The sequence below is a fragment of the Thamnophis elegans genome, chromosome 11, assembly GCF_009769535.1.
Source record: "Thamnophis elegans isolate rThaEle1 chromosome 11, rThaEle1.pri, whole genome shotgun sequence".
In the NCBI taxonomy this organism is placed as follows: Eukaryota; Metazoa; Chordata; class Lepidosauria; order Squamata; family Colubridae; genus Thamnophis; species Thamnophis elegans.
The window spans coordinates 57397882-57414057 of NC_045551.1; the positions used below are offsets into that span (position 1 = coordinate 57397882).

The window sequence follows — 16176 nt, forward strand, 5'->3', positions numbered from 1 at the left end:
CCGGCGGGCAGGCTCCCGTTCGAACGGCGGTGTTCCCGGCGAGACGATGTTGACCTCGCGCTCCTTCCTGAAGCGCACGCGCGGCGGCTCAGTCCTCAAGGTGGTCCGCGAGCACTACCTGCGCGACGACGTGGCCTGCGGGGTGCCGGGCTGCCCGCTCTGCGGCGGGGAGGCCCCCCAGCGCGGCCTCGAGGCCTCCCCAAACTCCCCCGCCAGCCCGCTCGCCCCGCGGCCCCACTATCTGCTCTTGGACACCAACGTGGTGCTGCACCAGGTGCGGCTGGAGGCGGGATTTCCCTCGGAGGGCTTCTACGCGTGGCCTCCTTTCCCAGGTTGACGACGTCTTCCTCCCTTCTCATCCTTTCTTATCTTCTTCCTTCCTCCTCTTTCTTCCTCTCCATCCTCTTCCTTCCTTTTCCTTCCTCCTCTTCCTCCTCCTTTTGCTTCCTTTTCCTCCCCCTCTCCCTCCTCTTCTCTCTTCCTCCTCCTTCCTCTTTCTTTCTTTTCTCCTTTTCTCCTACTCTTCTCTCCTTTCTCCTCCTCTTCTTCCTCCTCCTCCCTCCTTTTCCTCCTCCTTTCTCCACCTCTTCTTCCTTCCTTTTCCTCTACACTCCTCTTTTTCCTTCCTCCTCTTCCTTCTTCCGTCGTCCTCTTCCCTCCTTCTCCTCTTCTTTACTTTGTCCTTATCTTCCCTGCTCTTTCTTCCTCCTCCTCCTTCACAGATCGACGTGCTGGAAGATGCAGCCATTGGGAATGCCATCGTCCCTCAGACAGTCCTGCAGGAGGTGCGGAAGCGCAGCGCAGCCGTCTACGGGCGCATCAAGGACGCCATTGCTGCCCCCGAGAAGCACTTCTACGCCTTCACCAATGAGCATCACAAGTGGGTCTCGCCAGCTTGATGCTACCAAACCTTACCTCTCGCACTACAACACGGTTTCTCAACCTCTGGGTCTTTAAGAGGGATGGACGCCAAACTCCCAGAATCCTGTATCTGGGCTGCCTGGAGGATTTTGGAAGTTGGTGTCTACCCTCTTAAAAACCCCAGAGGTTGGGAAAGTTTGGTTTCTCTAAACCTTGGTTTAGAGATACATGGAATCCTTTCTTTGATCCTAAACTTCTCATCTGCTCGAAACCATTTGCTGGAAAGCAGCTGCTCAGTTATAGTGTGAAAGTAGAGTTATGGTCCAGACCTCCCTCTGACACCTTTCGTATGGCTACCGCACCTCTGAATAATGCTTTTCATTTTATTCCATTTCTATGATCTTGCCATCTTTGCACGATGGAAAGCTATCTTGCTATCTCATTGGGAATTAGGAGGATCTGCCTTTCTTTTTATTCTACTCTTTTTTATTTTTATGAAATGAAATGACATAAAATTGCCAGCTTAATGCCCAATTTCTGCAATTGCTTGATGTGCATTGGCTGGCACAGATGTTTTGAATGCTTCCAATCTTTTTTTGTTGCTGGTCCACAGATCTGTAGTTCATGAAATCTGCTATTCGGTTAATGTGTTACTACAATATTTTTGATTAGAACCCAGCAGTTTCTTCTCGAGGGACGCTGTGGCTCAGTGGCTAAGACAGTTGGCAGTTCAGCAGTTCGAATCCCTAGTGCCGTTTAATGGAGTGAGCTCCCGTTACTTGTCCCAGCTTCTGCCAACCTAGGAGTTTGAAAGCACATAAAAAAATGCAAGTAGAAAAATAGGAACCACCTTTAGTGCGAAAGTAATAGTGTTCTGTGCGCCTTCGGCGTTTAGTCATGCCGGCCACATGATCACGGAGGTGTCTTCGGACAGCGCTGGCTCTTTGGCATTGAAACGGAGATGAGCACTGCCCCCTAGAGTCAGAAATGACTAGCACATATATCGAGGGGAACCTTTACCTTTAGTTTTTTTTTTCAAGTGCATACATTTGACTCTTGATTTGGAATTTCTGACTCATGGGATTATTTCAAACATTCAAACTGCTAGATTTTCATCAGCTGTGAAAATGCCCCTAGTGGCATTAAAGCCCTAAGAACCGGTGCCAATTTGATTATTTGGATATACTGGTGCATTAAGTGTTACATTAAATTGAAAATGTTACATAAAATGTTAAATTACATGTAACCTTTGGATTGGTTCTCCCACAATTTATAAGCACTCTTTTTTATTGAAAATTTAAAAAAAAGCTTTTACAAATATTTACCTCCCCTCCCCCACCCCCCACCCAAACCCAACCCCTTCCCAACGTTCCCCCCTCCCCCGACTTCCCAGAGCAAATACAGGGTATAAATCTTTAACAAACATATTTTAAAATGAACTAAAAAAAAGTTAGTATCCTCTTTCATTTGTGCTTCAACTCCTCTTTGTTGAGCTAACTCTAAACAGATTATATCATTCCTCGCCTTTTCAGTCATAAACTACCTGGAATTTTTTAGTCCCGTGTTTATTTTGAATATAGTCAATCCATCTTCTCCATTCCAGTTTATATTTCACATCTGAATAATCCTTAAGATATGCTGATATTTTAGCCATCTCTGCTAAGTTTGTTACTTTTAATGTCCATTCTTGAATAGTAGACAAATCTCCCTTCTTCCAGTATTGTGCCACCAACAGTCTTGCTGCCGTTATTAAGTACAAAATCAAGTTAGTCTCTATAGTAGTACAATCAGTAGTTATACCTAACAAGAATAACTGCGGGGTAAATTTTATCTTCTTTTAAAAAATATTTTGCATAATCCACCATATTTTTATCCAGAATGCAATTTATAAGCACTCTTAAAACCATCTTAATGCTTTCAGTAGCCTTGGTCAGTGAGGCGGAGTAGGGGAGGGTAGGGGGCACGGAGTTTACAGAAATAGATACAAAATGAAATCAAGGCACGGTTTTCACTTCTAAAACGTCCCCCTGGGTTTCCGTTTCCAGGGACACCTACATAGAACAAGAACGAGGAGAAAATGCAAACGACCGCAACGACCGAGCCATTCGGGTAGCAGCCAAGTGGTATCAGGAACACTTGAGAAAATCACAAGGGGAAGAAAGCATCCTGGTCATCTTGCTCACCAATGACCGCAAAAATAAAGAGAAAGCTGTAGAGGATGGAATAACCACATTTACCTGTAAGTCCAACCTTCTGACTTTTCCTGGCTATGTGTTGTAATATAGTTCCTTGTGTAGGCGTAGCAGTCACCCATGGCCCAGTTCATACCAGGGCATGCAGAGCCACGCTGAACCACACAGGAGAAAACAAACTCCTAAAATGCCATAACATCCTGATAGTGCATAACATAACATTCTGAGATGTGCCCTACCAATGACGTCCATGATTTGACCATATATAGACAGAACTTCTCTGAGCAGTAGATTAGAAATTGTACTTTTACAGGCTGTTTTTAAGCACATGCTATTGCTCCTCCTGCCTTTGTCCTATTTCAATAAAAGGGGCTCTCAGACCCCCAATCTGGGTCGCTCCATCCCGAGAAAGTTCGTGTCTTGTCTTTTCTCAACATTGGCCTCATGGGCGAACCATGGGAACGTTACACTATGGATTGTTTTCTAAGAACCTCCGAAGGGCTCAGCTGCATCTGGCGAAGCTTGCCTTCCTCTGGCAATTTCCTTCTCAGGGATGGCCGAGCAATTCTTCCTCTGGGGCTTAAAATGCTACCAAGAATTCTGGGAACCAGAATTGCTCCTCCTTTGGCCTATCTTTGTAGTGTCTACTCCTTTTTTAATTTTTTTAAAATAAACTTTCCATGCATTCATTCTTTTGAGTGAAAAATGTGTGCTGGTACCTCATTTGCACTAGTCGTCACTTATAAAGCGCTTCATGGTATTGGACCTGGGTACTTGAGAGACCGCCTGCTGCCAATCACCTCCAATAGACCGATCAGATCCCACAGATTAGGCCTCCTCCGAATTCCATCCGCTGCCCAGTGCCGACTGGCGACCACCCGGAGGAGAGCCTTCTCTGTGGCTGCTCCGGCCCTCTGGAACGAACTCCCCGTGGAGATTTGAACCCTCACCACTCTCCAGGCCTTCCGCAAAGCCCTTAAAACCTGGCTGTTCCGACAGGCCTGGGGCTAATGAGCTTTTGTCCCCTCTCGAATGGTATGGTTGTTGTGTGCTTTTAAATTGTGTATTGTTCTGTTCGTCTTTTTTATTCCTTATTTGTACCCCTTCCCTTGACTTGGATTGTGAGCCGCCCTGAGTCCCCTTTGGGGAAAAGGGCGGCATAGAAATACAATAAATTCAATTCAATTCAATTTGTTCCCCACAGCTGTCTGTTCTCCCTGAAGGAGAACTTCCTGCTGCATAAATGATCTTCGTTTCTCAAGGTGCCCCAAAGGTGCTTCCCCCCCCCCCAAAAAAAAGCCAACTGGACTTTCTTGTTTTTTTTTTCTTTTGAAGAGGTTTCACTTCTCCTCCAAGAAGTTTTTTCAGCTCTGACAGGACGGTGGGGAATGGAAGGATTTATATTCCTTGCAGACAGCTGCGGCGTCAGAGCTGAAGAAGCTCCTTGGATGAGAACCGAAACATCTTCAAAAGAAAAAAATAGGAAAGTCTTGTTGCCTCCTGAAAAAAGCACCTTTGGAGCAATCATGACCTAGATGACTGAGAATCTCTGTAGTTTTCTCAAAGTGCAAATTTTGGGCTTTTTTTGTTTAAGGCGAAGAGTATGTAAAGAGCCTAACTGGCTATCCCGAGCTTATGGATCGCCTTGCCTGCCTAAACGATGAAGAGGTATGTTTTCAACTTCCAGTGTTATTTTTTGCTCTCTGTTCTGACCTAGGCTTCACAAAATCACCAAGCAAACTTCTTGTCCCAACAAAACCCCTTTTTATTAAGCTAATGTGAATTCCTCTCATTCACCTCCAGCAAAGTCCCGGCAAACAGTCTTTCAAGGGTGAATTTGCAACCACAGATCTTATCAGGCTTGGAGAGCTGCCAGGCTGATATCTTCCAAACCCAACGCTGTACCAGAAAATACTTGGCAAGGAGTCTCTGAGAGTTACAAGCAGATTGTCACCCTAATGAATTGAATGACTTGTCTCTTGCAAACTCCCCTCCCCTTTTGCTCCTCTTTATTCCCTATGGGAGGGGCCATTCACCGTCCACCTGTGCCTTTACTCTCGAGTCGGCCCTTGTTCCTTAGCTGTCCCTGTCTCCTGTCACATGCGCACACTGGGAACAGACTCCAGCTATTCTTCTGCACCACTGATCTTTGACTCCAAAGACAGCTGATAACTGTCAGACAGTCCTGGCTCCATCTCTGCCTTTGATGCAGAGCACTTGTCAGTGCCTTCCCCAGACTCTAGGACTGGGCCATGTTCCTCCCCAATCTCCCCACTGTCCGAATCTGCTTCCAGATCCGCTGACTGGCCACAACGTTTTCCTGAATTTTGGCAGTAAGGTCTATAAGGAGACTGAAATTGCCATGTTGCCTTCTCCTGTGTGGAAAGACAGCAGCTGAATCAGACCTCCAGTCCGAGGGGCTGAAATGCATTCTCGAATTGCATTTATTAGTTGCAACAGTGCAAGGGACATTTGGTGTGTAAATCTCTCTTACAGAATGAAATTGAAAGCAGCAAGATCATTTTCCCGGAGCATCTCCCGCTCAGCAAACTGCAGCAGGGCATTAAGTCCGGCCTTTACCTTCAGGGCACCTTCAGAGCCAGCAGAGACAATTACTTGGAAGCCACAGTTTGGATTCACGGCAACGACCAAGAAAGAGAGGTTGGTTTGATATATTGATTGGCTGTGAAATTCTTGACTAGGAAATGAAAAACTGTGTGGGAATCGCAGGGATTGCCTTCTCTGAACTCCTGTATGTTGGAATGGACAGTACAGTGGGCACGGAAGATATGCATTTCTGTGAGAGGTTAAAAATCAGGTGGAATTTGTTGGCATCTTACTATCTCTACCTGCTGACATTGATTTCTAGATTAAAGACTTCTTAATAGCAACAGCACTTAGACTTATATACTGCTTTATAGTGCCTTCCAGCCCTCTGCAAAGTGGTTTGCAGAGTAGGCATATTGTCCCCACCAATTAGGGTCCTCATTTCACCGACCTTGGAGGGATAGAAGGCTGAGTCAACCTTGAGCCGGTCAGGATCGAACTGCTGACAGTTGGCAGAATTAGCCTGCAATACTGTATTCTAACCACTGTGCCGCCACTAACTTCCTAAGTTAGTTATACCTGCCAAAAGAGCTGCTCTGAAACTCTGATTTTTGTTTTAAATATAGTGGGTCATCTTTAATATTAATCCACATTAATGGACCATTGGGTGTTTCTTTAGCTTAGAACTTTGGGAACACAACTCTTTTGTATGTCTCTCCAAATACTGTAAGTTCTCAAGTAACAATTTATTTAGTGACCGTTCAAAGTTACAGCGACACTGAAAAAAAGTTACTTAGTACCGTTCCAGGCCCATTCCAGCATCCTCATGGTCACAAGATCAACATTCGGATGCTTGGCAACTGACTCATATTTATGATGGGTGCAGTGTTTGAGTTAAATGATCCCCTTTTGCGACCTGGCAAGCAGAGTCAGTGGAGAAGCCAGATTCGCTTGACAACAGTGTTACTAACTGAACAACTGCAGTGATTCGCTTAACAACTGTAGGAAGAAATGTTCATAAAATGGGGGAGAATTTACTTAACAAAAATGTTTCACTTACCAGCAGAAATTGGGGGGGGGGCCTCAATTGTCGTCGTAAATTGACCACCTGCATGGCTTTAGGTATCTAAATCCGATTGTTTACTTCCCATTAAGATAATAATACAAGGGCTGAAACACTTAAATCGTGCTGTGCATGAGGATATTGTAGCCGTGGAGTTGCTGTCCAAGGATGCCTGGACTGCTCCATCTTCTGTGGTTCTGCTTGACGATGAGACCAAGAATGAAGAAGAAGATACTGAAAAAGAGGAGGAAGATCAAAACAAGGTATGGTATTTTTGGTTTCTGTGCTTTCCTTTTACCTTCGTGCAAGGAAAATTGTACACTGGTGGCTGGGTTCAGAGATTAGGGAATTGTCCATTTGTTGTCAGTCTGCGAAGAAGTATTGCCTCTTTTGAAATGGGACAAAATTCTGCCCTAGGAGCCTTTCCTCCCCAAAAGCAAAGGTCTAGCTTTTGTGTGCTTTTTTTTTTCAAGAGGCAACCGGACTTTCTGATTTTTTTTGAAGACGTTCAACGCTTCCAAGAAGCTTCTTGAGTTCTGTTTCATGGAGAAGTTGGAGCTGTGCTTTTTCTGCAGGATGTTTTCTGCCCTGAGTCCCTTCACTGTTGAGCAAAAGCGCAGGCTGTTGGTGCTTCATTTCTTTAAGTCCTGTCCTCCCTTCAGGAGCTTCTGTTCTGACCCAGGCCTCCCAAGAGCATGAAGCAAACTCCTGGTCCCAACAAAAACCCCTTTTATTAACTTACTGTAAATTCTGCTCATTCACATCAAGCAAAGTCTTTCAAGGGAGGATTTACAGTCACAGACCTTATCTGGCTTGGAGAGCTGACATGCCAATATCTGCAAAACTTGGCAAGGAGTCTCGAGAGTCACAAACCAATTAGGCAAACTTAATTGTCTCCTGCAAACTCCACTCCCTTTTCTTTCCTCTTTTATTCCCTCTGGGAGGGTCCATTCACCATCCACCTGTGGCCTTACTCCCAAGTTGACCCCTGTTCTTTAGCTGTTCCATTCTCCTGGCAGCTCTGTGCATGCGCACACTGGGAACAGGCTCCAGTTGTTCATCTGCCTCACTGATGTCTGACTCTGAAGGCATGATATCTGCCATGCGGCTCTTGCCCCATCTCTGCCTCCGACACAGAGCCCTCATCAGAGACTTCCCAGACTCCAGGACTGGCCCATGTTCCTCCCCAACCTCCTCACTGTCCGAATCAGCTTCCACGGCCGAGGGAGGACTTGAATCCGAGTCTCTCTAGGGCCAGTCTTATTCCCAGGGTATTCTGCAGTCTGGCTTGGCCTGCTTTAGAACTTGTGAAGCCCAAGAAACAGAGCAGACCAGAAGACGGTGGAAGTTTATTAACTTCCACTGTTGAACAACAGCAAACACTCAGGATTTTCACAAATTATTGTGTAGGCTTGACTGCTTGAAGTCCACCTCGTGCTACATACAGTCCAGTCAGTTTGACAACTATAAAAGCCAGAAACCATTTGCATTTTTATTTTTTTCTGGCTGGAGCAGAAATTCCCACTAAACTCCTAAGGTTGCCTAGTGCTAAATCCACACAACCAGCTTTATTGCAGGCTCTGGAGGACCTAGGTTCTAAGATGCACGTAAATATAACCGATGATGTCATAATGGCCTTGCTTACCTAGAGTTTTTGCTTTTCCTGCTATGGAAGGCAGATGGGTTGGTTCCTTGGTGGTTGAAGGAATCCCCAAAGCCAGCCTTACGTGAGAGATGCTGGGAAATACCTTGTAAAGCTTTTCTGTTGTATTCAGGCTACGATTGAAGCCTGTTTAGCGGCAGGCACAAAGCAGAGGGGCTTTCCCATGAATTAAAATAGTATTTGATTGTTATCGAACATCCGCTCCAAAAAGCAATAACAACGATATGTCTCATTTGTTCTACCTTCCTGCTTTTCCTTGAAGTCCCTTTTCATAAGTGTGTTTTGGCGTTTTTCAACTGTTGTTGACCAGCCTGAATAGTGTGCAGATGTTACAAGGGCAGGGTACACCATTTCTTACAACTGGAGATTGGAAGGTGGATATAGACTTGTAGCTGATTCAACGGCTTGTTTGTCCACATGAGTTTCAATTGCAGCTATGTGTTCTTAAACCCTTAGCCGAAGACTTCAGTGAACACGGCCATGCTACGACCCACAGGCAAAGTTGTGGGGATTATTAAAAGGAACTGGAGGCCGTATTGTGGCATGCTGTCTAAATCACACATTAAAGAGGTAGGCACAAAGAAGATCGCACCCTTGATTTGGTGACTATGTTCTTAATTGTAATAAAAGCCATTGTCCTTGTTCCTTGCCAGGCCAGGCGGCATTTATTCACGCCAGCTGAACGAAGAATACCTCGAATACGTATAGAAACCAGGCAAGCTTCTATCCTCGAAGGGCAAAGAATCATTGTGGCTATTGATGGGTGGCCTAAAACATCCCGGTATCCTAATGTAAGTTGGGAATGAAACATAGTGTCTAACAAATTAATTGTCTCCTGCAAACTCCCCTTTCGCTCCTCTTTTATTTTGTCTGGGAGGGGACATTCACCGTCCACCTGTGGCCTTACTCCCAAGTCGACCCCTGTTCTTTAGCTGTTCCATTCTCCTGGCAGTTCTGTGCTTGCGCACACTGGGAACAGGCTCCAGCTGTTCGTCTGCCTCACTGATGTCTGACTCCGAAGGCAGCTGATACCTGGCATATGGCTCTGGCCCCCTCTCTGCCTCTGACACAGAGCCCTTATCAGAGCCTTCCCCAGACTCCTGGAGTGGCTCGTGTTTCTCCCCAACGTCCTCACTGTCCGAGTCTGCTGCCAGCTCCCTTGGCGGGCCACAATCTGTTCTGCCAATTATCTTTATTATTCTGTGTGTCGTCCCCCCCCTCCCCCCAAAAAATAAATCTGATGTTTCTCATAGTGCTGATCAAATTGTGCATTGGTTTAGGGACATTTTGTAAAAAAATTGGGAGCAGCTGGTGATAAGGAGACGGAGACCGAAGTCTTGCTACTTGAACATGATGTTCCTCATCAGCCCTTCTCTCAAGCGGTTCTTAGTTTCCTACCCCAGATGCCCTGGAGCATCAGTGATGAGGTAGGGGCACATTATCCTTGCAAGTAAACCTTTGTCATTGCCCATAAAAGTTTATTCCATTGCAGGTCATACTACGACATTGCCAAGAAATGAAGCCTACAAGAATGAAGAGGCGTGTTTTATTTCTGCCTTGGCTCAAAGATTTTCCCACGTTTAGATGTGGAATAGTTTTTTTCTTCCAGCTTCATATAGAATAAAGTGAAATTCATTGTTCGTTGCCATTGATTTTTAGTTTAGATGTCTTCTGCCGATAGCATGAAATTTATGTCTGCTTAGCATCTCCCTCTTAGTGTTAGCAGTTGTTGTGTGTTGTTATTACAGAACAGCATGTTAACAAGATTTCTTTGGGGGATATCCTTTTAATTTCCTCTTCTCTTTGTTGTTTTCCATAGTAATGGTTGGTTGGTTGGTTGGTTGGTTGGTTGGTTGGTTGGTTGGTTGGTTGGTTGGTTGGTAGGTAGGTAGGTAGGTAGGTAGGTAGGTAGGTAGGTAGATAGATAGATAGATAGATAGATAGATAGATAGATAGATGTAGATAGATAGATAGATAGATAGATAGATAGATAGATAGATAGATAGATAGATAGATAGATAGATAGATAGATAGATAGATAGATAGATGGATGTAGATATATAGGTAGGTAGGTAGATAGGTAGATAGATAGATAGATAGATAGATAGATAGATAGATAGATAGATAGATAGATAATGGATAGATAGAGATAGATAGTAGGTAGGTAGGTAGGTAGGTGGTAGGTAGGTAGGTAGGTAGATATAGATAGATATAGATCTCTTTTGTGGACTTTAAGGTACCATAAAATTATTCTGTTGGTTTTAGAGAGACAGAACTGGCATTCAACAGAATCTAATCTATACAGGTAGTCCTCAATTTACCACAGTTTGTTTAGTGACCATTCAAAGTTAAGCGGGACTGAAAAAAGTGAGTTATGAACTGTTGCAGCGTCCCTATGGCCACGTGATCAAAATTCACACGCTGAATTGGGCAACTGGTTCGGATTTATGACGGTCGCAGTGTCCCGGAGTCACATGATCCCCTTTTGTGACCATCTGACAAGCAATGTCAATGGGGAAGCGAGATTCACTTAACAACCACGTCATTCACTTAACAACGGCAGCTATTCATTTAGCAACGATGGCAAGAAACGTAAATTGAATCAAAATTCACTGAACAAATGTTCCGCTTAGTCACAGAAATTCCGGGCTCATTTGTGGTCGTAGGTCGAGGACTGTCTGTATATGAGAATGTCTCTGCCAGACTTTTAAGGTGCCCCAAAATTAGTCTGTTGGTTTAAGGGAGACAGAAGAGGCTTTCAACTGAACCTAATCTGTGTTAGCGAGCCTTGGCGGTTTTTCACAGGACTTTCGCCAATAACATGAGTTTCTTTTTCTGTTGTTGTTGAAAATGAAATTTCAGGATATGAAGCAGAGAGAGGATTTGAGGCAACTGTGTGTGTGCAGCGTGGATCCTCCTGGGTGTACCGATATCGACGATGCGTTGCACTGCAGGGAGCTGGAAAACGGAAATCTGGAGGCAAGGGTTTTTTCACGGGTCTTTGAAAGGCCGGTCTGCGTTTTTATCCTTCTTTGGAGCTCTTCTTGAGCATCCTGATTTCTGCCTGCAGTGAAGGAGCAAAAACATCATGGCTAGAAAATGGGATAGGCCCGGAAGGAATAGCTGTAGCGTTTAGACTTACCGTATTTTTCAGACTATAAGATGCACTTCCCCCCTCCCCCCCAAAAAGTGGGTGAAAATTTCGGTGCGCCTTATAGACCGAATACGGGCCTGTTTTTGGCTTCCCGAACCCTCCATGCGTCACACTTTCATCCTCCCCGGCTCCCAGAAACCAAAATGGGAGGCACTTCAGAATGCTTCTGGGGACCAGGGAGGGCAAAAACGCGATGTGCGGAGGCCAAAAACTATTTTTTTCTTGTTTCCCTTCTGTAAATCTAGGTGTGTCTTATAGTCTGAAAAATACGATATATACCGCTGCATAGTGCTTTATGGTAGTGGCCCCTAAACCTTTGGGCTCCGTGGCCCAGTTCTATGAAGAGTGGTTTTTCCATGGACCAGGGGAGCATGGTTTCATGCTGTGCCTGCATCCCAGGGTGTGTGTGGATGGGGTTTTGCTTGCTTGTACAGCTCAGTTCCTCCCAGTTTGCAGCCCAGGGCCAGTCCATGGCCTTGGGATCGGGGACACTTGCTTTACAGCATTCTTCGTAAATATCTGGGAGGTTGTCAAATATCAGCATATTTCCCCCAACCCACTGAATCCTCATTTTAATGACCTCGGAAGAAATGGAAAGCTGAGTCACCCTTGAGCTGGTCAGGATCGAACTCCTGGCAGTGGGCAGAGTCAACCTGCAGTTCTGCAGTTCTAACCGCGGCGCCACCAGGCCTGTTGGGAAAAACAGAGGAAGATAAACTTCACACGATGCTCTTGAGACAGTCAGAAATTCGGGGGAAGGTGCCAACTTTCATAAACATTAAAGAATCTCTCTGTTTCTCTAGGTTGGGGTGCACATTGCAGACGTCAGCCACTTCATCCGACCAGGAAATGCTCTAGACCAAGAATCGGCCAAAAGGGGCACCACCGTGTATTTGTGTGAAAAGGTACCTTTTGGAGAGTTCTTTCCTTCTCTTGCTGACAGCTGGCTCTCCTGCCCCACCTGTTTGAGTAAGCTGGGACACAAAGCTTCTGTTATCCTTTTCTGGTTCAGTTGTTTGAACATGTGGGATCTACCGTATTTTTCAGAGTATCAGACGCAAAAGATGGGTGCGTCTTATACACCAAAGGTAGCCCTGCCCACCCTTCACGTTTTAGACATGTTCCAGGCTGCAGGGATTGCCACAGCCCCCCCCCCCCCCTCCGTGCCTTGCATTTTTGGCCTCTGCGCCTCGCATTTTTGGCCTCCGAATGCTCAGTTTCAGACCCGTTCACTGCTGTGGGGATGGCCAGAGCACATCGCTACCTCAGCACATTGCGTTTCTGGCCTCTGCACGCCCCGTTTTTGGCCTCTGTGCGTCATGTTTTCGGGTGGCAATTGGCAGCAATGTGCTTTGGGGGTCCACGCAGCCTTGAATGGGTCTGAAACGGAGCATTTGGAGGTTTAAAACATGAGGCGCGGAGGCCAAAAAGGCAGCCCGGGGCTGCTGCTGCCTTGTCAGACACGTTCCGTGCTGTGCCCGCTGTGCTCACTGGAGTGCCCTGCGCAGTTCAGCCGCATTATTGATGCTGCGTTTCAGCCCCAGCAAGACATGTGTGAGCGAAGTAAACGTGCATGCTCACAACCAGCAAACCTCTTGCTAAAGTTCACCTCTGAGGATGGCTGATTGGGGGTATTCCAAGAAACCAATCCATCCGCCAGTCAGCTGCTCCTGCTAAATCAGGCTAATGTGCTGAAGCTGACCAGGTTGTTGGCTAAGGCACTGGCCAGATGAATACCGATGGATGCTGGTAGGCAGAGGCAGATTTTTTTCTTCTTATTTTCCTCCCCAAAAACTAACGTGCATCTTATCCTCTGAAAAATACGGTACATTTGAAGCCTGGCGAACCTTTGGTGCTTGCCTTGACCAGCTCTGTCAGCTCACTCTAGAAGTGTTCGTAGACCAACAACGCCATTTCTGTTTCTTGCAGAGAATTGATATGGTTCCCGACCTGCTGAGTTCCAACTTGTGTTCGCTGAGATCCAATGTGGACAGGTAAATGTTAGGAGCTGTTGATTATCCCATTCTTTTGTGGATTGGAAGCAATAGCAATAGCCCTTAGACTTATATACCGCTTTGCAGAGCCGAGGTGGCGCAGTGGTTAGGGTGCAGTACTGCAGGCCACTTCAGCTGACTGTTATCTGCAGTTCAGCGGTTCAAATCTCACCGGCTCAAGGTTGACTCAGCCTTCCATCCTTCCGAGGTGGGTGAAATGAGGACCCGGATTGTTGGGGGCAATATGCTGACTCTGTAAACCGCTTAGAGAGGGCTGAAAGCCCTATGAAGCAGTATATAAGTCTAACTGCTATTGCTATTGCTATATTCGCAGTGCTTTACAGCCCTCTCTAAGCAGTTTACAGAGTCAGCCTATTGCCCCCACGAATTTTGGTCCTCATTTACCGACCTTGGAAGGATCGAAGGCTGAGTCAACCTTTAGCCTGGTGATATTTGAACTGCCGGCAGCTGGCAGTCAACAGAAGTAGCCTGCAGTACTACGCCACTAAGCCACCACAGCTTCAAACAGCTTCATTAACTGCGTAGGCCAGTCCCAGTAGTTGATTTGCCCCCAGAGATCCAGGCTCAAACTCCCCCGCAAAGCCCATGCTTGGTGGTTAGAAGGCATTGTAGTAGCGATGTAGTGAACACTTTGTGGTGTGCTTTCCTTTTCTGTCACTAACTCTCTTCCTTTCCTTAGGTTTGCCTTTTCGTGTATTTGGGAAATGAATCAGAATGCTGAAATCTTGGCGACTAGATTTACAAAAAGTGTCATTAATTCCAAGGTAGGGTTTAAAGGTAGGGGGCCATTTAGAAAATCCGATGCTGAGATAATTGATTTTGGACTCTGATTAATTCTGAAAGGAGCCTGCATTCATTAAAGTGGATATATTAAAAAAAAATAAAGTTAAAAATATGGAATGTTCTGCATTCAAATCTAGATTGCAAAACCCTGAAAACACCCTTCACAAATTGAAATTATTTACTCAAGAGGAAATCATTCCAATCATTGTGGAAGGGTAGAGACCCAGACAAGAAGTTTGGTTATTTTTTCTATGCATTGTTCTTTATGAGTCAGATCTTTTTAATTTGCTTAAAAAAAAAAAGCAGTAAATTTCTGTGCCACAGATATAATGATTGTTTTGGTGGACAATAAAGCAACATCTATTTGTGTAACACAAATAACACAAATTGTTTTCTCCAATCACATAATTGGCAGCCTCGGGCTCTGAAGTCTCAAGCTGATATCAGAAATCTCATGTTTGACTTTTTTCACATTTAAATCAATTTCTTTTAGAGATTCTCCTCCTTCCCCCCCATATTCCTTGTTTTCCTTTGTTTGTTCTTTGAAGGCTTCGCTTACCTATGCGGAGGCCCAAATGAAAATAGACTCTGCCACGTTGAAGGATGACATTACCACGAGTCTCCGTGGCCTGAACAGGTTGGCCAAAATCCTTAAGAAACGTCGGCGAGAAAAAGGGTAAGTAGTTCAGGTTGCATGTAACACACAATAGGCTTTCTTTCTTGACGCATTGCAATCTTCAGGGACCTGACTGGCATTTGCCAGCAGAAGGAAAGGAAAGGAAAAGAAAGGGGAGGGGAGGGGGAAGTACCATGTTTTCCCAAAAATAAGACAGGGTCTTATTTTCTTTTGACTCCCCCGAAATAAACATTTGGTCTTATTTTTGGGGAGGTCTTATTATTTTTGAGGTGTAGGAGGCGGCGAGCGTGGTCACCTCATGGCTGCTGTGTTGTAATATTTTCAGGGAGGGCTTATTTTGGGGGGAGGGCTTATTTTAGCCCATGTGCTCAAAAGCCTGATTGGACTTATTATCCGGGGAGGTCTTATTTTCAGGGAAACAGGGTAAAGGGAAGTAAAGTAAAGTAGGAGTAGAAGGAAGTAAGGGAAAGGAAAGGGGAAGTAAAGGAGAAAGCAAGTGAAAGAAATGAAAGGAAAAGGAGGGGAAGGGAAAGAAAGGAAAGGAAACATTTTCAGATGCAGAACTAGATTTCCTGAGAGCTCCCTTTGGACATTTCTAAAGTGATTAGAGCAGTGGAAACAAGTTAATTGCTCTTGAGAGGCATCCTGGGCCCAGCCACTGATGATGTCCCGTGATGCACAATTGAAAGGAGAAACACGTATTTGGTGTATGAGGCCAAAGGCTGGCCTTAAGGGGATTTCTGAAAAAGATGAAGTAGCCAACCAACCAAGAGCTCCTCTCTAGAATCTGTTGTAGCCTTTTTGCTCATCTTGGGGTTTGGCCACAAACGTGCCTGGCAAAGCAGAGGGTCACTTGTGAACGAATCCATGTCAACCCAGGTCTCTGAAGGCAGGAGGGCTATGGGAACGGCCGGCCTGTCTTAAAATAGATCCTACAGAATTGGCCGGTGGCGTCCTTTCACAACAATGGCAAGGTTCCATATTCTGTATTTTTTTAAAAACACTTTGCTTTTGTTCATCTTCTTTTTAGAGCTTTAACTCTTTCTTCACCCGAGGTTCGATTCCACATCGATAGCGAAACCCACGATCCGATTGATTTGCAGACGAAGGAACTCAAGTGAGTGCCTGCCTTTTCTTTTGGTGTGTGTATGTCTGTGTGTCAGTCTGTCGGGTCCAGAGGTTCCTTCCCCCTAAATCTCTAGGATGCCGTTTCCTTTGTGATGTTCAGATTGGCGCAGTATGCCGAAGACGTAATGACATG

The 16176-nt window shown here is 45.5% G+C and overlaps 1 protein-coding gene across 1 annotated transcript in view; it reads left to right on the forward strand.

Annotated features, from left to right (window-relative positions):
* DIS3 (DIS3 homolog, exosome endoribonuclease and 3'-5' exoribonuclease) overlaps positions 1-16176 on the forward strand; it is a 27550-nt gene continuing 11374 nt past the window's right edge. Inside the window, exons 1-15 of the mRNA XM_032226523.1 lie at positions 1-274; positions 723-880; positions 2907-3100; positions 4648-4721; positions 5550-5714; positions 6756-6926; positions 8783-8896; positions 8980-9117; positions 9607-9753; positions 11189-11305; positions 12284-12385; positions 13410-13474; positions 14175-14259; positions 14827-14954; positions 15946-16032. Coding sequence (XP_032082414.1) covers positions 47-274; positions 723-880; positions 2907-3100; positions 4648-4721; positions 5550-5714; positions 6756-6926; positions 8783-8896; positions 8980-9117; positions 9607-9753; positions 11189-11305; positions 12284-12385; positions 13410-13474; positions 14175-14259; positions 14827-14954; positions 15946-16032 — 1973 coding nt within the window. The 5' untranslated portion in view covers positions 1-46. The remainder of the gene's footprint in view (positions 275-722; positions 881-2906; positions 3101-4647; positions 4722-5549; positions 5715-6755; positions 6927-8782; positions 8897-8979; positions 9118-9606; positions 9754-11188; positions 11306-12283; positions 12386-13409; positions 13475-14174; positions 14260-14826; positions 14955-15945; positions 16033-16176) is intronic.